Here is a 25,178-nt window from a genome sequence, read left to right on the forward strand (position 1 = left end):
GGTCGGAATGACGTCACACTAGAAACGATGTCAAAGCTGAAGATTGTTGACGCCATTCGACATATTGTGGTTTTCTAGGACGGCGGTTGTAATCACTGCATTTTTCTAAAGAGGAGCTCAAAAGGATTATGAAATAATGGGTAATAAAGAAATTATTACACTAACATGTGTATTATACTAGCATGTGTGCATACTGATATTTCAAAACTTGTGTAAGAATTCATGTATTACCCTTGCACGGGAAATACAAGAATTCTGAAACTCGTTTCGTAAAATCAGTATGACACACATGCCAGTAAAATAATCTCCATGTTGCGCTAAACATCTAACAAACAAACAAATAATACTTACATTGGCTATTGGACAACAGCCGTATGAACCACTTGTGAGTTGGCAGCAGGTGCTTCCACTTGGACATGTACTGGAGTCCAAGCATGTAATGTCCCTCACATTGTGACTATTCTTGATGGGTTTCCATTGCCAAGGCAACAAGAAGTCTGGCAGTTTCTTTAAGGGTTTGGTTATGGCAGAGGTCTTCCTCACCCAATTCACTGAGTAGCCATCTTGTCTGTTACATTTGCCAGATGCTGTATCACAAGTTGTTCCAGAGGGGCAGCAGTGGATTTTATCAGCACAACACACAGCCTGGAACCAGAATGAATTTGACATGTTATACTTTGAAAATAGTGAGAGCATTTTCAGTGAGCTTTTCACATAATTTGATATATGAAATAGCACATCAGTGTCATGGGGCAGGATATTGAGCCAAAAGGGACACAGTTGACTGCAGGAATTGGGTATTTACGTGTGCTGTTTTGGATCAATTGAGTTTTCCATTTAATGCATGCGTTTCTGTAAGCAAGTAAATTAAAAGAAATTGGGTTTGGATAGTTTTGGGGGGTATTTTACGCAAATACGCAGCTTATCTGTAGCTCTGCCTATCTGATGAAACATACAAGAACTGGTTTGAAGGTGACAAAGAGATGTAGAACATACCTTGATAGGTATTTTTTCTTACCTGTGGCAGAGGACAGCATCCCCACTGGCCAGAGGACAGTTTACAACAGGTGCTTCCATCTGGACATTCGGAGGTGGAGTCACACATTACATTTTCTACATTCTTAACAATCGGTGCAGTCTTCCTGAACCATGTGATAGAGAGTCCATCTTGTCTGTTACATTTGCCAGATGCTGTATCACAAGTTGTTCCAGAGGGGCAGCAGTGGATTCCATCAGCACAACACACGGCCTGGAAACAGAATAAATTTGACATGTTATACTTTGAAAATAGTGAGAGCATTTTCAGTGAGCTTTTCACATAATTTGATATATGAAATAGCACATCAGTGTCATGGGGCAGGATATTCAGCCAAAAGGGACACAGTTGACTGCAGACATTTACCTACCCAGAGCTCCAGATAACATTTTGAGCAATTTAGTTTTTTACTCAAAGGTTTCTATACTGAACAACAAAAGTTCCTGTGACATTGAATAAGATTTAATGCAAAGTTATGTTTTTTACTAAATCTGAAACAATTTCGGTTTACAACAGATAAAAGACTCCTGTAAGTGATCAAATGGTTTAATTTGACATACCGACTTCAGAAAATGTGTGATTTCATAAAAAAACATGAACATGCCAAAATGTCAATTTACAAATCAATAGCGTGTGTCCACCTCTGGTTGCGATGCAAGCAACACATCTTCGTCTTATGGAATTGACCAGGCATCGCACAAAGTCCTGTGGCATATCTGTCCATATCTGCTGGAGCATGTTTCGAAGTTCCTGAAGTGTCTGTGGAACATGTGGTTGACGTCGAAGGCGCCGATCTATCTCATCCCACATGTGCTCGATTGGTGAGAGATCAAGGGAGCGAGCCGGCCAGGGGATGACATTAACATTGTTTTGTTGAAGAGAATCCTGAACAAGTTGAGCAATATGAGACCGGGCATTGTCATGTTGAAAGGTAATGCCAAGGGCCATGATGATGCAAAAACGGTAGAACAGGGCCGATGGTCCATTGAGATTTCCCTCTACCACTATCAAACGGGTCCTCTGTCTTGCTGTAATCCCACCCCATACCATAACACTGCCGCCCCCAAACCGATCTCCTTCAATGACACAATGATTGACATAACGTTCACCTCGACGTCAGTACACTCGAATCCGTCCATCACTGTGGCTGAGGTGAAAACAAGACTCGTCAGTGAATAGAACTTGTCACCACTGCATGGCCTTAAAGCGTAGATGCTGTCTGCACCACTGTAGATGTGCTTGACGGTGGTTTGCTGTCAAAATGGGACGTCTGGCGGGTCTTCTGGCAACAATCCCTGCATATCTGAGGCGGCGACGTACGGTTTGTGAAGATATTCGTCGAAGGCCAGGGATGCTTCTTGCAGTCACTGTTGCTGGCTGGAATCAATTTCATAGGTGTGTTGTTCAAATCCAGTTGTCTTGTCAATTATTGGTTACGCGTGGTGAGGATGATCTCTGACTGCATTCATCTGTTGCCAACGTTACCATAATCACCAAATGTTTTTTCTGTGGATGTTATATTGTCTTGCAACATCACGTTGACTTGATCCTGCTTCAAGCATACCAATGGCTCGCAGACGCTCATTTTCAGACAGGCGTGGCATTTCGTAATGTTGAATAATGGCTTAATTTGGTTGTTTTTCTGAGTGGTTGTTGTCAGCACAATGCTAAACAATGCATATGGAATCCCATTAACGCACATGTTTTTATACCCATTCTTGTGAATGAAATGCATGGCGCTTGCATAAAAGGCAACTTTTGCATGGAATGCATGCTTTTCTGAAGCAGTTGTGTTTTTGTGACTTGATTCCATACATGTACTACAATATTGAAAACAAAACTTTACTTGTTGGAAAAATACACTAAAATATTTGTCACAGGAACTTTTCTTGTTGAGTATATCTTAATTGGGTTATTACATTTTCATTGGCTAACCAATATATTTTCACTCATCTATTCATCACAATATTGTGTTTTTCCCAAAATGAGTAAGCATCTTGAGATTAAAAAAAATATGAAATAATGTTTAAGATGTACATGACTGCTCTAACTATAGGCTTGACTCAGAAAGTAAATTAGCTCCATTGTACGCATGCTGAAAAAGCTTCATTGGGTATTACACATGCTGTTTTAGAACAATTGAGTTTTCCATTTAATGCATGCGTTCCTGTAAGCAAGTAAATTAAAAGAAATTGGGTTTGGAATAGTTTTGGGGGGTATTTTACGCAAATACGCAGCTTATCTGTAGCTCTGCCTATCTGATGAAACATACAAGAACTGGTTTGAAGGTGACAAAGAGATGCAGAACATACCTTGATAGGTATTTTTTCTTACCTGTGGCAGAGGACAGCATCCCCACTGGCCAGAGGACAGTTTACAACAGGTGCTTCCATCTGGACATTCGGAGGTGGAGTCACACATTACATTTTCTACATTCTTAACAATCGGTGCAGTCTTCTTGAACCATGTGATAGAGAGTCCATCTTGTCTGTTACATTTGCCAGATGCTGTATCACAAGTTGTTCCAGAGGGACAGCAGTGGATTCCATCAGCACAACACACGGCCTGGAAACAGAATGATTTTGATATGTTAATCTTTGAAAATAGTGAGAGCATTTTCAGTGAGTGAGCTTTTCACATGATTTTATAAATGAAATAGTACATCAGTGGTATGGGGCAGGATATTCAGCCAAAAGGGACACAGTTGACTGCAGGAATTTACCTCTCTGATGAATCATACAAGAACTGGTTTGACGTGAGGTGAAATGGGATTTAACGTCGCGTCCAAGATTATTGCACTTATATAGCGACGTGCATGCACGTGTATGTGTGTGGCTGCTTGTACTAGTCCAGACTGATGCCGATTTATAGTGCTAGCTCACTGAGATACCATGCCGCAGTTTAGCATGAATACCCCACTCAGACACAGAATACTGACTCCGAGCCGACCAGTCCTTGTTTTAGCCCTTTAATGCCGAGCGCCAGACAGGGTAACAACAAGTACCATCTTTTAACGTCTTTTGGTATGACGCGGCTGGGGATCGAACCCTGGACCTTCCGCTCTCCGGGCGGACGCTCTACCATTATACCACTGATGCGGTAGAACTGGTTTGAAGGTGACAAAGAGATGCAGAACATACCTTGATAGGCATTTTTTCTTACCTGTGGCAAAGGACAGCATCCCCACTGGCCAGAGGACAGTTTACAACAGGTACTTCCATCTGGACATTCGTGGCTGGAGTCACACATAACATTTTCTACATTCTTAACAATCGGTGCAGTCTTCTTGAACCATGTGATAGAGAGTCCATCTTGTCTGTTACATTTGCCAGATTCTGTATCACAAGTTGTTCCAGAGGGACAGCAGTGGATTTTATCAGCACAACACACGGCCTTGAAACAGAATGATTTTGACATGTTAATCCTTGAAAAAAGTGAGAGCATTTTCAGTGAGTGAGCTTTTCACATGATTTTATATATGAAATAGCACATCAGTGATCATGGGGTGGGATATTCAGCCAAAAGGGACACAGTTGATTGCAGGAATTTACATATCTGATGAAACATACAAGAACTGGTTTGAAGGTGACAAAGAGATGCAGAACATACCTTGATAGGTATTTTTCTTACCTGTGGCAAAGGACAGCATCCCCACTGGCTAGAGGACAGTTTACAACAGGTGCTTCCATCTGGACATTCGTGGCTGGAGTCACACATAACATTTTCTACATTCTTAACAATCGGTGCAGTCTTCTTGAACCATGTGATAGAGAGTCCATCTTGTCTGTTACATTTGCCAGATGCTGTATCACAAGTTGTTCCAGAGGGACAGCAGTGGATTTTATCAGCACAACACACAGCCTAGAAACAGAATGAATATATGAACTCATTCACAATGCATATATATACCAGGCGAGGTGGAGAAATGTCTTTTAATGCAGATAAGATGGAGAAATGGACAAGAAGGATGACTTCAACTTTACAACATGAAACTTTGCCTTTATGTCAAACAATATTCCAGAAGCTCTGGCCCTTTGGTGTCTACATTTTACAACACTTGAGGTACAATCGAGCGTGTTCTTTCCAAGAGGATTTCAAAGAGCATCATACGACACTGACTCAAAAGTTGTTTGATCAAGGTAACAACATTCAATTTTATTTTTGAAAGAGCATATCAGTGTCATGGGGCAGGATATTCAGTGGAGTGGGAAAGCGGTAAAAAGCAGCAGCCTAGCAAGTACCAGGTGCTGAGATCGTATCCAGGTAGTGACTCGGTTGTTATTCAGCCTTGGGACAACCATGTTTACAGGTCTTTACAGTGTTGTCACTACCCCTAGTGTACAGTACATTCACCCTGTGGATTCAAGGGAACCCACTCATCCGATGGTAGATGACCAGATGGTGGAAACACAAATATAGAACAAAAGTTATCATTGTTAATAATTCTAAGAATTCTACCTCTATTACATCTCTGCCATAAATCCTGTACTTTGGCTTCAATCACACTTACTAAAATTTTCAGATTTTCAACAGTCATCCTCTTCACTGTCAATTACACACACAACTAGTTGTCGCCAAGTAGTCTCATAACTACCCAGGCCATAATGTCATAATGGCAGCAACATATGTTGCATAATGTTTTACGCCGCACACAGCAATATTCCAGCTGTATGACTGCAGTCTACAAATAATCAAGTATGGACCAGACAATCCAGTGATTACTATCATGAGCATCGATCCACACAGTTGGGATCCCGTTAGTTGCCTCTTACGACAAGCATTTGTTGCTGAAGACCTATTCTACCCGGATCTTCACGGGTCTACTTGAGGTAGATGAATTGGGGAGGTGGGAAGGAGTACTTCGGATGTAATAGACGTAGTATTCTTAGAATTATTAACAAAATTAACTATTGTTTGATAATTCTTACGAAATCTCTACCACTATTACATCTCTGCCAGAATATACCAGAGGGACCCAGTGGGATCTGCCTCTAGTAACTTCCTGTGTAATTGACAGCAATTGTCTCCTGGAAACCATTATTACTGATTCTAATCCTACTTGAGATAATTTTCCTCTGAAATTCCCCCTGAAGATTTGAAAATCAGAAATGTGTCAAGAATCAGTCAAATATGTAATATTTCCATTAGATTTACTGTTATATTTGCTGATCTTGATCGTAATAATGATGTCATTTCCAATCTATTTCTACTTAATGACGTCATTTCTTGTTAAATTTGGACTTGTGACCCTAATACCTATGATTACGTCACTTCCGGTATGTCATTGCCCCTTTTGTAGATCTATTTCTACCCAAAGACATCATTTCCTGATTAGATGGACCCTGTTCTGCTATTTCCGGTGCTGACGTCACTTCTGGTTATATTCTTGCTTCCGGCAATGACGTCACTTCCGGTCTAATGGAGACAGTTGATATTCAGGGTGCTTCTAATCAATCCTCCACATAATAGACAGAACAATCAAGGGTGAACTCACCCTCTGATGCTTCTGGTGTCGGATCCTTGCCCCCCTTCCCCCACCACCTGTGATATCCCTGTTGGAATAAGTCTTACAAGATAAGAAGAGTCTCCTTCGATGGCGTCTATGTGGGTCTGTAGCAGCGAGATAGAACTTGAGAGCTCTGAAGGGACATAAGAGTCTGTCTGGGTGATCCTCTGTTGGTCCTAATGCAGGAACGGTATAGTGTCTATGGCCCAACGGTTCCATCGTGGTAGATTGATTCTTGGCTACGAAGTCTGGGAGCGATCTTAGAGTTATTGAGGTCCAGTGTTGATCATGGGTGAGACTAGAATAGTCTAAGGCATGTAGTTCTGACACTCTTGCTGCTGTAGGCATGACTAGGAGGAAAGACTCTTTCCTGGCTTTTTGGAGTCCCATCTGTTGTCATATATAAGGGAGGATGAAGGTCTCCATGATGTTGCTACAGCTTCTGAGGCAAGCTCAGAGTATCCCGATGTCTGCATCTTCTGTGTGATAACTTCCAGGCGGTTAGATGTAGGCTGGGTAGCTTGAAAATGCTGGACTTGGGTTGTCGCAGCAGATCTTGACGAAGAGGTAACTGGATAGGTTCCTCCATTAGTAGTCTTAGTACTCTGGGGAACCATGCCCTGCTGGGCCAGATTGGTATAGAGTTGATCCATGTCTGTAGAGGACATAGCATCAGCCTTCCTCTGAAGGTCATATCCTGTAGAGACATTAAGTTGCCTGGAAGAGACATCCACCACCTCAGCGACTTGCTGGGTTGACTTCAGAGTGATTGAATCATCTTGATAGTCAACCAAGCAATCGATCCTCTGGTGGGCATAGATATCCCATCTACCTGGAATCTTGCTCCGATGTATATGATGTCTTGAACCGGAGTAGTCTCGGACTTGGAAGGATTGACTAGGAAGCCTAGGTAGGTTATCAGTTGGACCAAGAATATCATGTTCTCATGTAGTTGACCTTTCTCTTGGTCAACCGCTTGGAAATCGTCCAGGTAACCATGGATTCGAACTGGCTGGATGTGAGCAAACTTGATGACTGGCGCTGTAATCGTGGTGAATAGCCAAGGGGCTATTGCTATCCCGAATGGTAGGACTTGAAATTCGTAGCGTTGGCCATTGATTGCGAAGCGTAGATATTTCCGTGAGGATGGGTGTATCGGGACGTGAAGATAGGCATCTTGTAAATCTAGGCTGACAAGCCAGTCTCCCTTCTTCAACGTCGACCGTAACTTCCATATGGATTCCAACTGGAACTTTGGCGGCGGTACCAAATATCTTTAGTTGAGGGTCTTTAGGTTGACAATCATCCTCATTTCGGTTGTTTTCTTCTTCAGGACTAAGAAGACCGGAGAATAAAAAGTCTTGGTGTTGTTGGTCTCCATTAGACTCCGAAGGGCTTGCTTCTTTAGTAGCTTCCTGACGGACGAATCTTCTACCGCTAACTTGGCTCTGACTAGATGAAATCTGCGTCCAATGGCGTGTGTCTTCAGGATAGGATGTTTCCTGAAATGTAGCTTGTACCCATGAGTCATGACGTCTACAATACAGTGGTCGGGCGTAACTTGCTTCCAATTTTCGGCATATGACAGAAGGCGCCCTCCCACTGGTCCCGGTGAAAGATGGTAGGAATAAATCGCCGTCAACAGACATAACCAGGTTGAAAGAGTCTATAACCTCATAGGGGATGCTTTGGGAGTCAGAATCTGCATTCGCCTCTGCCTCCAGTTCTTCCACGGAGATTGTATCATCGTTTCTTGTAGTCTGGCTGGCAAAAAGAATCCTGAGAAGGTTGTTGCTTGTTGTAGCCCCGACTCGGTTGGAATGAATCCTTCCTTTTTAGGAGGCTCTTTGGAAGACGAAGATTTATAGTCCTCGGGACGCTTTGGAGGATTGAATGATCCGTGGGCTTCAGCAGCTAAGTTGATAGTTGAAGTTTGGAATCATTCTGCAGCGTCTTGTCTCACTTCATCTATCTCGTGTCCCAATTTTCCGTTGAATGTCGTGGTAGCTGATATAGGTTGTGTTGTTATCAACCTGTTGGTCTGCTCAGAAACAGCTCTGGATCGGATCTGGGTGGATGTTGTGGACGCTGTAGCCATAGGAGTTGTGAAGACATCCATAATGGGAGGAGAGTAAGTCTTCTTGCATCCTGACAATAGTATCTTGAAGGCTATGGATGGAGTACAGGAGATGATGGGATATCTGGAGAGGGAAGCGCTGGGGTGGAAGCCGATTTCTCAGCTGTGATGTTTTCCACCTTCTTCTTAGGGGCCTCACGTCTCTTGGCCTTGTCGTTGCCTCGGCCATCTTGAGAAGATCTTATCTGATGTGTTGACACATCTCACATCTTTTCTTCTTGTTACAAGAAGTGCCTCTGCATTTTAGTTGGTGTGTTTGAAGCAAAATACAGGATTTATGGCAGAGATGTAATAGAGGTAGAGACTTCGTTAGAATTATGTACATATCCCCGCAACAAAAGTGTAAAAAACGTATGGTGTCACCCTGGGCAAGTGATCTTGTTGAAAATGTGTCAAGCAGGGAATGATATGTGAGGTGGATGTAAAAACCCTCCAGCGCCCATAAGCAGCTTGGATTGTATACAACCAAGGGAGTTGAGAATGATAACTGGAATGCAAATGGATACACTGGTCGGGGAACAAATAAAACTGCATATTATAATAAAAAAAACATTTATAAAAAAAAGTGAACGCAGACATTTATCTCTCTGAAGAAATATGTACAAGAACTAGTTTGAAGGTGTTAAAGATAATCAAAAACTACTTTCTTGGGTATTTTGTCTTACCTGTGGCAAAGGACAACATCCCCACTGGCCAGAGGACAGTTTACAACAGGTGCTTCCATCTGGACATTCGGAGGTGGAGTCACACATTACATTTTCTACATTCTTAACAATTGGTGCAGTCTTCTTGAACCATGTGATAGAGAGTCCATCTTGTCTGTTACATTTGCCAGATGCTGTATCACAAGTTGTTCCAGAGGGACAGCAGTGGATTTCATCAGCACAACACACAGCCTAGAAACAGAATGAATATCATATGAACTTAGTTCCATATGATTATACCAGATTAAAAAAGTATATTTCGGAAAAGCATTCGTGATAAAAACCTGTAAGTAAATAAAGAACACATTTACATGGGTTTTGATATTTTAGGTGCTTTCTTTTCTCACCTGTGGCAGAGGACAACATCCCCACTGGCCAGAGGACAGTTTACAACAGGTGCTTCCATCTGGACATTCGGAGGTGGAGTCACACTTTACATTTTCTACATTTTGAACAATTGGTGCAGTCTTCTTGAACCATGTGATAGAGAGTCCATCTTGTCTGTTACATTTGCCAGATGCTGTATCACAAGTTGTTCCAGAGGGACAGCAGTGGATTTTATCAGCACAACACACGGCCTGGAAACAGAATGATTTTGACATGTTAATCTTTGAAAATAGTGAGAGCATTTTCAGTAAGTGAGCTTTTCACATGATTTTATATAGGAAAAAGCACATCAGTGTCATGGGGCAGGATATTCAGCCCAAAGAGACACAGTTGATTGCAGGAATTTATCTCTCTGATGAAACATACAAGAACTGGTTTGAAGGTGACAAAGAGATGCAGAACATAGCTTGATAGGTATTTTTCTTACCTGTGGCAGAGGACAGCATCCCCACTGGCCAGAGGACAGTTTGCAACAGGTGCTTCCGTCTGGACATTCGGAGGTGGAGTCACACTTTACATTTTCTACATTCTTAACAATAGGTGCAGTCTTCTTGAACCATGTGATAGAGAGTCCATCTTGTCTGTTACATTTGCCAGATGCTGTATCACAAGTTGTTCCAGAGGGACAGCAGTGGATTCCATCAGCACAACACACAGCCTGGATGGAAACAGAATGAATTTGACATGTTATACTTTGAAAATAGTGAGAGCATTTTCAGTAAGTGAGCTTTTCACATGATTTTATATATGAAAAAGCACATCAGTGTCATGGGGCAGGATATTCAGCCCAAAGAGACACAGCTGATTGCAGGAATTTATCTCTCTGATGAAACATACAAGAACTGGTTTGAAGGTGACAAAGAGATGCAGAACATAGCTTGATAGGTATTTTTCTTACCTGTGGCAGAGGACAGCATCCCCACTGGCCAGAGGACAGTTTGCAACAGGTGCTTCCGTCTGGACATTCGGAGGTGGAGTCACACTTTACATTTTCTACATTCTTAACAATCGGTGCAGTCTTCTTGAACCATGTGATAGAGAGTCCATCTTGTCTGTTACATTTGCCAGATGCTGTATCACAAGTTGTTCCAGAGGGACAGCAGTGGATTTTATCAGCACAACACACAGCCTGGAAACAGAATGAATATACGAACTCATTCACAATGCATATATACCAGGTGAGGTGGAGAAATGTCTTTAAATTCATATAAGATGGAGAAATGGACAAGAGAGATGACTTCAACTTTGCTATTATGAACATTGTCTTTATGTCAAACAATATTCCAGAAGCTCTGGCCTTTTAGCGTCTACATTTCACAACACTTGAGGTACAATGGAGCATGTTCTTTCCAAAGGATTTCAAAGAGCACAATACGACTCTGGCTCAAAAGTTGTTTGATCAAGGTAACAACATTCAAGGATCAGTAAAGCTTTCAAAATGTTTCATGGTAGACATGTGGAGTACATTTCCAAATCTGACGCATCAGTGACAAAAATGATGTTTGATTTAATTCCATATTTTGACTTGTACCAAATGATACTGTGTCTTTTCAGGAAACATTTGACTTGCTTTTGTTGTGTGTTTATGACGGGGCCACCAATAGGGCAGGATGCGCTCACCTTTTCGAGAAAATCACTATTTGATAGTGATTCATAAACACATGCTAATGATATACATGGAATTGTGCAATCAACTCTTCTTTTAGCAGAGATTTCTTATGAATATAGAAAGAGTTTTGTTGCTAGTGTTTAATATTATTATTGTAATGAACAAAATTATATGAAGAAGAATCCATTTTCCACAACAAAATTGAGACAACAAATGTCACGATTTTGAAGCTACCAACACAAGAGATGCCATGGCTACTCTCTTTAAGTCCATGTGATATCAAGAATATGTCTTCTGTTGAGAATAAAAATACTTTTCTGACACATGGGTTTGTACAAAACTGCTTTTCTTACATTTGGCAGAGGACAGCATCCCCACTGGCCAGAGGACAGTTTACAACAGGTGCTTCCATCTGGACATTCGTGGCTGGAGTCACACATTACATTTTCTACATTCTTAACAATCGGTGCAGTTTTCCTGAACCATGTGATAGAGAGTCCATCTTGTCTGTTACATTTGCCAGATGCTGTATCACAAGTTGTTCCAGAGGGACAGCAGTGGATTCCATCAGCACAACACACGGCCTGGAAACAGAATGATTTTTGACATGTTAATCTTTGAAAATAGTGAGAGCATTTTCAGTGAGTGAGCTTTTCACATGATTTTATATAGGAAATAGCACATCAGTGTCATGGGGCAGGATATTCAGCCAAAACAGACACAGTTGACTGCAGGAATTTATCTCTCTGATGAAACATACAAGAACTGGTTTGAAGGTGACAAAGAGATGCAGAACATAGCTTGATAGGTATTTTTTCTCACCTGTGGCAAAGGACAGCATCCCCACTGGCCAGAGGACAGTTTACAACAGGTGCTTCCATCTGGACATTCGTGGGTGGAGTCACACTTTACATTTTCTACATTCTTAACAATCGGTGCAGTTTTCCTGAACCATGTGATAGAGAGTCCATCTTGTCTGTTACATTTGCCAGATGCTGTATCACAAGTTGTTCCAGAGGGACAGCAGTGGATTCCATCAGCACAACACACAGCCTGGATACGGAATGAATTCGATATGAACTCATTCAGAATGCATTTATACCAGGTGAGGTGGAGAAATGTCTTCAAATTCAGATAAGATGGAGAAATGGACAAGAGAGATGACTTCAACTTTTCAATAATCAACTTTGCCTTTATGTCAAACAATATTCCAGAAGCTCCAGCCCTTTGGCGTCTACATTTCACAACACTTGAGGTACAATCGAGCGTGTTCTTTACAAGAGGTTTTAATAGAGCATCATACGACTCTGGCTCAAAAGTTGTTTGATCAAGGTATCAACATTCAAGACTCAGTAAAGCTTTCAAAATGTTTCATGGTAGACATGTGGAGTACATTTCCAAATCTGACGCATCAGTGACAAAAATGAGGTTTGATTCAATTCTATATTTTGACTTGTACCAAATCTTCCTGTGTCTTTTCAGGTAAAATTGACTTGCTTTTGTGTGTGTTTATGAAAGGTGCCCCCAATAGGGCAGGATGGGTTCACCTTTTCGAGAAAATCACTATTTGATACTGATTCATAAACACATGCTCATTACATTGTCAGAATTCAGAATCGTGCATTCAACTCTTCTTTTAGCAGAGATTTCTTATGAATATAGAAAGAGTTTTGTTGCTTGTATTTACTATTGTGATGACCAAAATCTTATGAAGTAGAATCCATTTTCCACAACAAAATTCAGACAATAAATGTCACGATTTTGAAGCTACAAACACAAGAGATGCCATCAATACACTCTTTAAGTCCATGTGATATCAAGAATATGTCTTCTGTTGAGAATAAAATTACTTTTCTGACACATGGGTTTGTACAAAACTGCTTTTCTTACCTGTGGCAGAGGACAACATCCCCACTGGCCAGAGGACAGTTTACAACAGGTGCTTCCATCTGGACATTCGGAGGTGGAGTCACACTTTACATTTTCTACATTCTTAACAATCGCTGCAGTTTTCCTGAACCATGTGATAGAGAGTCCATCCTTACTATAACATTTGCCAGATATTTGATTACAAGTTGTTCCAGAGGGACAGCAGTGGAATCCATCAGCACAACACACGGCCTGGAAAAAGAATGAATTTGACATGTTAATCTTTGAAAATAGTGAGAGCATTTTCAGTGAGTGAGCTTTTCACATGATTTTATATATGAAATAGCACATCAGTGTCATGGAGCAGGATATTCAGCCAAAAGGGACACAGTTGACTGCAGGAATTTACCTCTCTGATGAAACATACAAGAACTGGTTTGAAGGCGACAAGGAGTGCAGAACATACCTTGATAGGTATTTTTCTTACCTGTGGCACAGGACAGCATCCCCACTGGCCAGAGGACATTTTACAACAGGTGCTTCCATCTAGACACTCGGAGGTGGAGTCACACTTTACATTGTTGACATCGACAGCCTGCAATAAAGCAAATACTATTGTAAGCATGGTCCTGTCAACATCCCTCCTTCATGGTTTACATAGCAACCAAAATCCTGTAAACATCCCTCCTTTACATGGCAATCAAAGTCCTGCTGACACCCGTCCTTCACATAGCCACCAAAGTCCTGCCATCATCCCTCCTTCACATAGCAATCGAAGTCCTGCCAACATTCCTCCTTTACATAGCAATCAAAGTACTGTCAACATCCCTCCTTTACATAGCAAGCAAAGTCCTGCCAACATCCCTCCTTCACATAGCAACCAAAGTCCTGCCAACATCCCTCCTTTACATAGCAACCAAAGTACTGTCAACATCCCTCCTTCACTTAGCAACCAAAGTCCTGCCAACATCCCTCCTTCACATAGCAACCAAAGTCCTGCCAACATCCCTCCTTTACGGTTCACATAGCAACCAAAGTACTGCCAACATTCCTCCTTCTCATAGCAACCAAAGTCCTGCCAACATCCCTCCTTCACATAGCAACCAAAGTCCTGCCAACATCCCTCCTTTACATAGCAATCAGTGTCCTGTCAACATCCCTCCTTTACATAGCAATCAAAGTCCTGTAAACATCCCTCCTTCATGGTTTACATAGCAACCAAAATCCTGTAAACATCCCTCCTTTACATAGCAATCAAAGTCCTGCCAACATCCCTCCTTCACATAGCAATCAAAGTACTGTCAACATCCCTCTTTCACATAGCAACCAAAGTCCTGCCAACATCCCTCCTTCACAGTTCACATAGCAATCAAAGTCCTGCCAACATCCCTCCTTTACATAGCAATCAAAGTCCTGCCAACATCCCTCCTTCACATAGCAACCAAAGTACTGTCAACATCCCTCCTTTACATAGCAATCAAAGTCCTGTCAACATCCCTCCTTCACAGTTCACATAGCAACCAAAGTCCTGTCAACATCCCTCCTTTACATAGCAATCAAAGTACTGTCAACATCCCTCTTTCACATAGCAACCAAAGTCCTGCCAACATCCCTCCTTTACATAGCAATCAAAGTCCTGCCAACATCCCTCCTTCACATAGCAACCAAAGTACTGTCAACATCCCTCCTTTACATAGCAATCAAAGTCCTGTCAACATCCCTCCTTCACAGTTCACATAGCAACCAAAGTCCTGTCAACATCCCTCCTTTACATAGCAATCAAAGTACTGTCATCATCCCTCCTTCACAGTTCACATAGCAACCAAAGTCCTGCCAACATTCCTCCTTTACATAGCAATCAAAGTCCTGCCAACATCCCTCCTTCACATAGCAACCAAAGTACTGTCAACATCCCTCCTTCACTTCGCACTTAGCAAAGTCCTGCCAACATCCCTCCTTCACTTAGCAACCAAAGTCCTGCCAACATCCCTCCTTCACATAGCAACCAAAGTCCTGTCAACATCCCTCCTTTACATAGCAATCAAAGTCCTGCCAACATCCCTCCTTCACATAGCAACCAAAGTCCTGCCAACATCCCTCCTTCACATAGCAACCAAAGTCCTGCCAACATCCCTGCTTCACATAGCAACCAAAGTCCTGCCAACATCCCTCCTTCACATAGTAACCAAATTACTGTCAACATCCCTCCTTCACGGTTCACATAGCAACCAACTTTGTCCTGTCAATTGGTTAAGATCTGGGTTAGAATCGGTCTTCAGCGATCCATGCTTGTTGTTACGAAGCGGCGACTAACAGGACCGGGAGGCCAGATATGGTGACTTAGTTCATGCATGTCATCATATACCAATTATGTAGATCGATGCTCATGATGTCAATCACTGGGTTGTCTGGTCATCATCATCTGAACGAGGGGCGGTCGGGTAGCCTAGTGGTTAAAGTGTTCACTCGTCACGCCGAACACCCGGGTTCGATTCCAGACATGGGTACAATGTGTGAAGCCCATTTCTGGTGACACCCGCCGTGATATTGCTTGAATATTGCTAAAAGTGGCGTAAAACCATACTCACTCACTCATCAGAACGCCATCATATAGCTGGAATATTGGTGAGTGGAGCATTATTCAACATAAAGAATCAACCTTTACTGACCTTGGGATAGGTATTTGTAGTGTATTACACAAGCGATCAAGACAAACAATGTGTTTTAAGTATTTATTGAGCATACTGACAATAATTTGGTAAATACTTGATTCTGATTTGTCAGAGGTTTCAAATCACAATAAAACTGATCTTGTTGAAACAGTCTATTTAAGGCCATTTTGTCACAGGAGGCAGCACATGGATAACCACATGTTTATACATTTCTGTAGGTATTTTGAAACAAGGATATGTCCAATGATACATAAAAAAATGCAGAGCTGCTGTTACAATATTCAAAGTTTTCAATATTTTTGGGGGGAAGAAAACATGATAGATAGTGTACTTAAGTTATTATGGATGACTGGGAGCCTGAAAGTTGCTTTTCTATCTCTAACTGTGATGGTATATCTTTCGAGTCCCAAAGAGCAGTGTGATGTCGTAACAGTCAAGTATGGTTTGTTTGTCTGTTTATTGTTTAGCTTCGCACTCAGCAATATTCCAGCCATATAATGGCAGTCTGTAAATAATCAAGTCTGGACCAGACAATCCAGTGATTGACATCATGGGCATCGATCTACGCAATTGACACACAGAAACCAAGTCAGCGAGCCTGACCACCCAATCCCGTTAGTGGCCTCTTACGACAGGCCTCTTACAGCAAGCATGGGTTGCTGAAGACCTATTCTATTATACTTTTGGCATGATGAAAGTACATAAGAATGGCTAAAATGCAAGAGTGAGTGAGTTAAAATTTAACGTTGCATCAGCATTATTTCAGCCATATAGGGACAAGCTAAAATGCAAGAAAAAATCAAATAAAAAAAATAAAATTCGAAGTTCTTGTGAATATCTAATGATGAAAAGGTCACATATTTGTCATCATATGTTCTCATTGAATTTACTTACATCTCCTTTGAAAATAATGTTTGGTAAGAGACTTACTTATGTTTTAATATTTTAAACTGATCCCCGAAAACCCCTTAACTCCCCAATTTCGACACATTTCACACTTGCCTTCGCATTCAATGACATAAGTCCAAAACATACAAGTGTTGAAATGAACAAAGTCAACTTCTTACTCAATATAAGATAGCCACGAGATAAATCACCCAAAAAACAAGAAGAAAGAGGTGTTGCTTAATTCACGATAACACATTTTTCCATCATGACATGACTTTTGGAAATTTTCAAAGATACCCTTTAATTTTTTAATTTTGTTTGTTGTTTAACGCTGTACTCAACAATATTCCAGCTATATGACGGCTGTCTGTAAATAATCGAGTCTGGACCAGACAATCCAGTGATTGATAGCATGAGCATCAATCCCTGCAATTGGGATACGATAACATGCATCAACCAAGTCAGCGAGCCTGACCACCCGATCCCGTTAGTTGCCTCTCATGACAAGCATAGTCACCATGTACAGCAAGCATGGGTTGCTGAAGACCTATTCAACCCCGGATCCTAGGGTCACATCCCCTTTCAACTGATGTCGAGTTAATTGGACGATGCTATTTTTGTGGGAGTAGTGAGAACATCTAAGAACATAAGACATACCGTATTCAACGTAATAAGCGCCCCGCTCTTAAATAAGCGCCCACGGCGATATTGCTAATATATTGGCTAGTGAACAATCCCAATTAGCACCCCTTCCGATTGATCAATGTACACAGTGACTTATTTATTCGTGTATAATACGCACTCGTGTGTTATATGCGACCTTATTTATGGGCAATTAAATTCTGGGTAAGTATATCTGTTGTGTATAATACACACAGACTTTTATTTTGTATCATTTCAGGCTGTCAGCATAAACCACGAAATTTACAATCTTTCTGTGTATTTTTTTCTCCAAAATCTTATTCTAATAAGAGCCCCCTATTTCAAATTTTGAGAGCGCCCTGGGCGCCTATTACGTCGAATACGGTACTAATTTTCCATAGTTTTGATGTTTGTTCAGAAATATTCAGGAAATACCAAACTTAATGCCCCCTGTCTGATATCCCTGAAAATTGGAATGTATTTAGGGAGTCATCCTTATTTAAATAGGGGTAAATATTTCTAAAGCTTATAAATTTGATTAACATCCGTAAAGAAGCTGTACATAATGTTGATATCGCACATAAGAAATAAACTACTCATGGTCATTGTTTATCGAACAATAAAACACTGCAGGGAGAATAACCCATTTGGGCGTCGACCCTCATGGTTTGTTCTCCCGGCAGTGTCTTATTGTACACACAACTCACCCTTCTCGTTTTTGTCTTTATTAGATCATCCAAAAACCAAGAAGAGACCTTATCAGGCATTTACCTTGACACAAGATACTACCTGTTCATGTCCTTGAATATAGGGTTATCATTAGAGCTACAGTAACACCAATGTGTGACCACAAATATGTTATCACCTAGTAACAGTGTACTTACTGTCGATATAGTCACAACAGCCAGCAGCGCTAATACCACAACCTTCCCCATGATGACTGAAAACGATGTGGCCCAGTCCTGCCTATGAGGTGATATATGTGTTACTAACCAACAGGTGGATGGTATAGAGTTATCATCTAGGTCAGCTGACATCCCAGGTATCAGATATCTACTGCCAAAGTTCACATTATCAGATTACGAAATTGATTCGTATTAAAAAGAACTAAAATGTGCAGGTTTGGACGTTACTGTAATTCAACATGGTGAAACTATGTAATGGTGTATCTCTTGTATATTGTTTCATACAATACTCTGCCAAAGTACCATGGAGGTCTGAGATATGCCTTGGATTCCAACCTAAGTCATAGCTGTCAACCCCTGGATGTCTAAATGAGTGAGAGTGAGTGAGTGAGTTTGATTTTACGCCGCTTTGAGCAATATTCCAGCAATATCACGGCGGGGGACACCAGAAATGAGCTTCACACATTGTACCCATGTCGGGAATCGAAACCGGGTGTTCGACGTGACGAGCGAACGCTTTAACCACTAGGCTACCGACCGCCCCTAAATGAGTGAGAAGCCAGGGTGCAGGGGCTGCCTGCCCCGCTGGGTCCAGGGCTAAGCCCCCCCCCCAGCGAAAACTGAATGATTTTAAGACCATTTTAATGGCCTTAGAGAGTGTGTTGGTTGCAATCGCGATAAATCGAAAGAGAAAAGCGTTTCAAAATATTTTTATCTACATTTATATGAATGCGTGAGAATTTCCCAACCTTGCGTGTGAGCATGACATAGGTGATAAATGTGTGAGACTCACGCGAGATGCGTGAGAGTTGACAGGTATGCTAAGTGCCCTTGGCAGCCAATTTGAAGGAAAAAGGTTATTTTGCTTTAACTTTGGATATTCGGAAAGTTCTTATTTTTGTAAGTTTAGAGGTATTTTGACACTGCATTCAATAAAACAATATCAGCAAAGCATTAAAGCCTTTAAAGTCATTAAACTACAAGTCACCTCTAAAAAGCAATAACATTAGGTAATAATATATTAACATGAATTGGAATTTTTTTAATCCAATTTGGGAACTTTTATTGACATTTGCTGCCGACTAAGGGTCAAATATCGACCTCTGAGCATATTTCGATAAATCCAAGGACAGTGCATCTATCATGCATAAAGTCAATGAAGTTTATGAAGTGGAGAAAGGCCCATTGTATAGATCAAACAAGCTTTGGCTGTTTTCATCACTTGAAAGATGGATGAGGGCGTTTGTTGCTTAATGCTGTAATATTGCAGCTCCAAGAGCTGGATTTGTATAACAAACCTTCCATTGTCAGTTTTCTACATTGGATAAAGCCATTGATCAGTCCCCACTGTATTCTGTGGTTGAGGAACATTTTGCAGAAATACCAACTCGGTGCAGAAATGTAACTGTCTTGCAGAAAAATCACATTTTGTGCAGAAATTGTACAGAATTTTGCATTTATCAGCTGCAGAATTCGTCAAATACACTGCAGAATTTGAACATGTGGGTTGAAAGCTGGTTTTAAATGTGTAAAAAGATATTTATTTTCCTTTGAAGTAAAGTTGACATTTGTATTATGGCTCACTGAAAGTGTATGTCTGTATGTGTTCATGGTTGATTGCCTGATTCACTTCAAAAGGCTATTCTAGCAATGGATAAGTTTATCATAAAAATACCTGCCATAAGTCAAACAGTTGCAAATTCTTGAAAAATGGGCTTAAAAGTTTGCGAAATAGTGTTACTGAGTGAGTGAGTTGGTTTACGCGGCTTTTACCATTATTCCAGCAATATCACAGCCGGGGGACAAAAGAAATGGGCTTCACACAGTGTACCCATGTCGGGAATCGAAGATTGAAGTTGCAGAATCTACAAACATTGACCACACAATTTTCATTTTGTGGCTGCGTAATACAGCAGCATGGACTGATTGATACGGGTGTCAACACCATGTGGGAGGTGCCCCTCGAGTGATGCAGGTCTCAGACATTTACCTATTACAGTGAAACCCACGAGTAGGGGTATGGTGCTGAAAACACTAGAAATATAGTCAGGGCGAATGGACAGGGAATCTAACCAACATTCATAGTTTTCTGGCACAACATTAGTATCACATGCTCTTAGCCCTTGCTGATCAATAGAAACCTCAGTGTTTCACGTTTGGGTTACTTTTGTATATTCAAAGATTATGTGGTGAGTGAGTGAGTGAGTGAGTGAGTGAGTGAGTGAGTGAGTGAGTGAGTGAGTGAGTGAGTGAGTGAGCAAGCTAGCAGGTGGGTGTATTTGTAAATGAGTGAATGTGCTCCAACAATATCATGACTGGGGACAACAAGCAAGGACTTCACACATTGTACCCATGTAGAGAATTGAACTCAGGCCTTCACCGTGCCAAGTGAACACCTTACCCACAAACCAATTGCCTTTTCCTGAGTGAGTGAGTGAGTGAGTGAGTGAGTGAGTGAGTGAGTGAGTGAGTGAGTGAGTGAGTGAGTGAGTGAGTGAGTGAGTGAGTGAGTGAGTGAGTGGGGTTTTACGCCGCTTTTAGCAATATTCCAGCAATATCATGACGGGGGACACCAGAAATGGGCTTCACACATTGTACCCATGTCGGGAATCGAACCCGGGTCTTCCGCGTGACGAGCGAACGCTTTAACCACTAGGCTACCTGACCGCCCCCCTTTTCCTGAGAAAAATGTACATCATATTTGACCTGAAATAGCCTCTCCATATCAAAGTCTCTGATAAAGAATCAGTGCACAAAATCAATCCCAATTCCTGTGAACTTTCTTTGTGTCAGCTGCACAGTTGATAGCATGGATTGTGGACATCTTAGTGTCCAGATATAGATCATCTTAAGCGACCCTATCTACCCTAGCTATCAGCTAGGACACACTGTATCATATGATATTCCCGATAGTTATTCAGACAAGCCTGAGTTGCTAGTGTTAAATTTGCAGTATAAGCAATTGTTCCAACATGTGACTTTGCCTCGTGAGCCCAGTCTCGTGGGTCGGCTCACCATGTGACAAACTGGAGGAGGTAGGTGTGGAATAAACGCATGTGACCTCATTAAGTCAGATTGACCCGACCTTCCAAGGGTTAATACCACAGTAACCCGATATCCTCCTAACAGCTTCCAGCTGAAGCTCTCCTTCAGTTTACATCACACTAATTAGACTGCACCTTTCTACCTCATTGTTTCCCGATATTTTGTTAACACACACTTGAACATATGGAAATTAGCATGTGTGTGTGTTAGTGTCTACATGTATCGTGGGCGTGCGTGTGTGTTGAGGTGACAGAGCTCCAGATAAGCTGCGGATCTGCGTAAAATACGCATCAGAAACGCAGAAATACACAGTAAAATAAAATCCAAATACGCAACAAACATTACAGATAAGCTACAAAAATAAAAATTGTGCGTATCAACAAAATATTGTGAAGCAGCCCTGCGTATTCGATTAGCAAATCAGCAACTTATTTTCAAATTATAAACGGGCATTCCGTCAACCTTGCCAAACTCCACGATGACAGTCACATGATCATTTGCCATCACACTTTCTTGTGGAAGTATCGTGTTTTTTTTATAGTCCTATAAAGCTCTCGAACCCACATGACACCAGTTTGCAGGGACTAGATGAATAGTGTTTCTAAATATTTAACTTACATACCCACATGTGTAAAAACTAGTGGGTAACAAAAATTTGAATACCCAGATAGAGTTACTGATACCCAATGATTTTAAAATGCATGGGTAAAATACCCACATCACCAAAAGCTTATCTGGAGCTCTGAGGTGAGGTTATTGAAACGTCACGTTCAAGATAATTGCACTGATATAGCAACGTATAGCAACGTGTGTGTGTTTGTGGCTAATTGCACCAGTCCGGAATATTGCCGATTTTATAGAACTAGCCCACTGAGATACCATGCTATGAATACCCCACTCAGACACAGTATACAGACTCCGAGCCGATCAGTCCTTATTTTAGCCCTTAATGCTGAAAACCAAGCAGGGTAACAACAAGTACCATCTTTTAACGTCTTTTGGTATGACGCAGCCGGGGAATGAACACTGGACCTTCCACTCTCTTGGCAGACATTCGATCCACTTGACCACTGAGGTGGTCTTTTTTAGCTGTAAATGTTGACAGATATGATTACAGAGACTTTCACTAGTACTTTGTCTAACAAAGTACTGTTTAGCAAGTATTGCCAACGTGCAGTAATCATACTTGTATCACTAATCCTCTGAAGTGTATCGATATATTGTGCCATATTGCCAATGTACACTTGTCAGAGGGGTACTCAAAGTACGTGATCTGAACTACCAGTTGTCGGACTTTCATTTTTGTGGAAGCCTCGGTGGCTGAGTGGGTTAGATCGCTGACTTTGTGTGCTGGCGATTAGGTGCCTCACTCTGGCAAGTGTGGGTTCGAATCCCGGACGGCACTTAACCCAAAAAAGTACGAGAATCTGTACTTTACTAAGAAAGTGTTATCCAAAATATAACATCGGTAACTATTAGCATGATTAGTATTTAATTGTTTAAAAGTTAAAAAGACATATTTGACATCATAAAAATTCTTTGTGATCTATAACACCGCACTCAGCAATATTCCAACTATAAGATGGTGGTCTGTAAATAATAAAGTCTGGACCAGACAATCCAGTGGTTTTCATCATAAGCATCGACCTATGCAATTGGGTTACGATGACATGCATCAACGAAGTCAGCAAGAATGACCTTCCGATCCTGTTAGTTGCCTCTTATGACAAGCATAGGCTGCTGAAGACCACCAAAGTTGATGAATGACGTGACCTTGTACACTTTAAGCACTGTTTCTCAAAATTACTACTGACACAGGCAGTAAGTGATTAGCATTGGAATGGGAATGAATTTACTATGGGATATCAAACACTACATCCTCCCTGTAACAAGTGAACAGTTCTCACAAACAGTGCTTTCCACTTCCACTCAAGGCCCACGACCTCACGACCCATGAGTAAATGTCAAGGTGCATTCGTCTCACGTGACTGCTGTATAAAGTGTGTTGGTTGGATTATATAGTCTCAGGATATAATTGACCCACTTGACAAATGCTCATTATGGTAGAGACTTCAGCTGTGTTGAAGCCTTGATCTGTTCAAGATATTATTGAAGTCTCGAGTTCAAGGAAGGAGCTAACGATGAATGCCTCTGTTCAAGACAGAGCTATTGATGAATGCGCCTGTTCAAGGCAGAGAGCTATTGATGAATGCCTCTGTTCAAGGCAGAGCTATTGATGAATGCCCCTGTTCAAGGCAGAGAGCTATTGATGAATGCCTCTGTTCAAGGCAGAGCTAATGATGAATGCCTCTGTTCAAGGCAGAGAGCTATTCATGAATGCCCCTGTTCAAGGCAGAGAGCTATTGATGAATGCCTCTGTTCAAGGCAGAGCTATTGATGAATGCCCCTGTTCAAGGCAGAGAGCTATTGATGAATGCCTCTGTTCAAGACAGAGCTATTCATGAATGCCTCTGTTCAAGGCAGAGCTATTGATGAATGCCTCTGTTCAAGGCAGAGCTATTGATGAATGCCCCTGTTCAAGTCAGAGCTATTGATGAATGCCTCTGTTCAAGGCAGAGCTATTGATGAATGCCTCTGTTCAAGGCAGAGAGCTATTGATGAATGCCTCTGTTCAAGACAGAGCTATTCATGAATGCCTCTGTTCAAGGCAGAGCTATTGATGAATGCCTCTGTTCAAGGCAGAGCTACTGATGAATGCCCCTGTTCAAGGCAGAGAGCTATTGATGAATGCCTCTGTTCAAGGCAGAGAGCTATTGATGAATGCCCCTGTTCAAGGCAGAGGTATTGATGAATGCCTCTGTTCAAGGCATAGCTATTGATGAATGCCTCTGTTCAAGGCAGAGCTATTGATGAATGCCCCTGTTCAAGGCAGAGGTATTGATGAATGCCTCTGTTCAAGGCAGAGCTATTGATGAATGCCCCTGTTCAAGGCAGAGAGCTCTTGATGAATGCCCCTGTTCAAGGCAGAGCTATTGATGAATGCCCCTGTTCAAGTCAGAGCTATTGATGAATGCCCCTGTTCAAGGCAGAGAGCTATTGATGAATGCCTCTGTTCAAGGCAGAGCTATTGATGAATGCCCCTGTTCAAGGCAGAGAGCTATTGATGAATGCCCCTGTTCAAGGCAGAGCTATTGATGAATACCCCTGTTCAAGGCAGAGAGCTATTGATGAATACCCATGTTCAAGGCAGAGAGCTATTGATGAATATCCCTGGTCAAGGAAAACAGATATTGATAAAAACCAATGTTCAAGGCAGAGAGCTATTGATGAATACCCATGTTCAAGGCAGAGAGCTATTGATGAATGCCCCTGTTCAAGGCAGAGCTATTGATGAATACCCCTGTTCAAGGCAGAGAGCTATTGATGAATACCCATGTTCAAGGCAGAGAGCTATTGATGAATATCCCTGGTCAAGGAAAACAGATATTGATAAAAACCAATGTTCAAGGCAGAGAGCTACTTGTATACAAATACTCATGTTCAAGGCACAGAGCTACTTGCATGGGCAGATACAGCTTTTTTGAAAAGGGGGGGTGCACAATTAAGATCTATTTATTGTCTTTGGTGGTAATTTATACAGAAATAAAGATTTTTTTCGAAATAAAAAGGGGGGGTGCGCACCCCCCCTCTGTATCCGCCCATGACTTGTATAGAAATACTCATGTTCAAGACAGAGAGCTAGTGATGAATACCCGTGTTCAAGGCAGAGAGCTACTTGTATACAAACACTCATGTTCAAGGCACGGGGCTATTGAGG

The 25,178-nt window shown here is 41.5% G+C and overlaps 1 protein-coding gene across 1 annotated transcript in view; it reads right to left on the reverse strand.

The window, feature by feature from the left end:
• The window catches only part of LOC124135118, a 90,838-nt gene that overhangs the window by 4,117 nt on the left and 61,543 nt on the right, over positions 1-25,178 (reverse strand). The window contains exons 27-39 of the mRNA XM_048389482.1: positions 13,736-13,843; positions 13,270-13,500; positions 12,202-12,432; positions 11,733-11,963; positions 10,669-10,899; positions 10,198-10,428; positions 9,731-9,961; positions 9,345-9,575; positions 4,667-4,897; positions 4,199-4,429; positions 3,371-3,601; positions 1,019-1,249; positions 352-645 (exon numbers count right to left, since the gene is read on the reverse strand). Coding sequence (XP_048245439.1) covers positions 352-645; positions 1,019-1,249; positions 3,371-3,601; positions 4,199-4,429; positions 4,667-4,897; positions 9,345-9,575; positions 9,731-9,961; positions 10,198-10,428; positions 10,669-10,899; positions 11,733-11,963; positions 12,202-12,432; positions 13,270-13,500; positions 13,736-13,843 — 2,943 coding nt within the window. The remainder of the gene's footprint in view (positions 1-351; positions 646-1,018; positions 1,250-3,370; positions 3,602-4,198; positions 4,430-4,666; positions 4,898-9,344; positions 9,576-9,730; positions 9,962-10,197; positions 10,429-10,668; positions 10,900-11,732; positions 11,964-12,201; positions 12,433-13,269; positions 13,501-13,735; positions 13,844-25,178) is intronic.

This window comes from Haliotis rufescens, unplaced genomic scaffold, assembly GCF_023055435.1.
Source record: "Haliotis rufescens isolate VD_foot unplaced genomic scaffold, xgHalRufe1.0.p SCAF_10, whole genome shotgun sequence".
Classification (NCBI taxonomy): Eukaryota; Metazoa; Mollusca; class Gastropoda; order Lepetellida; family Haliotidae; genus Haliotis; species Haliotis rufescens.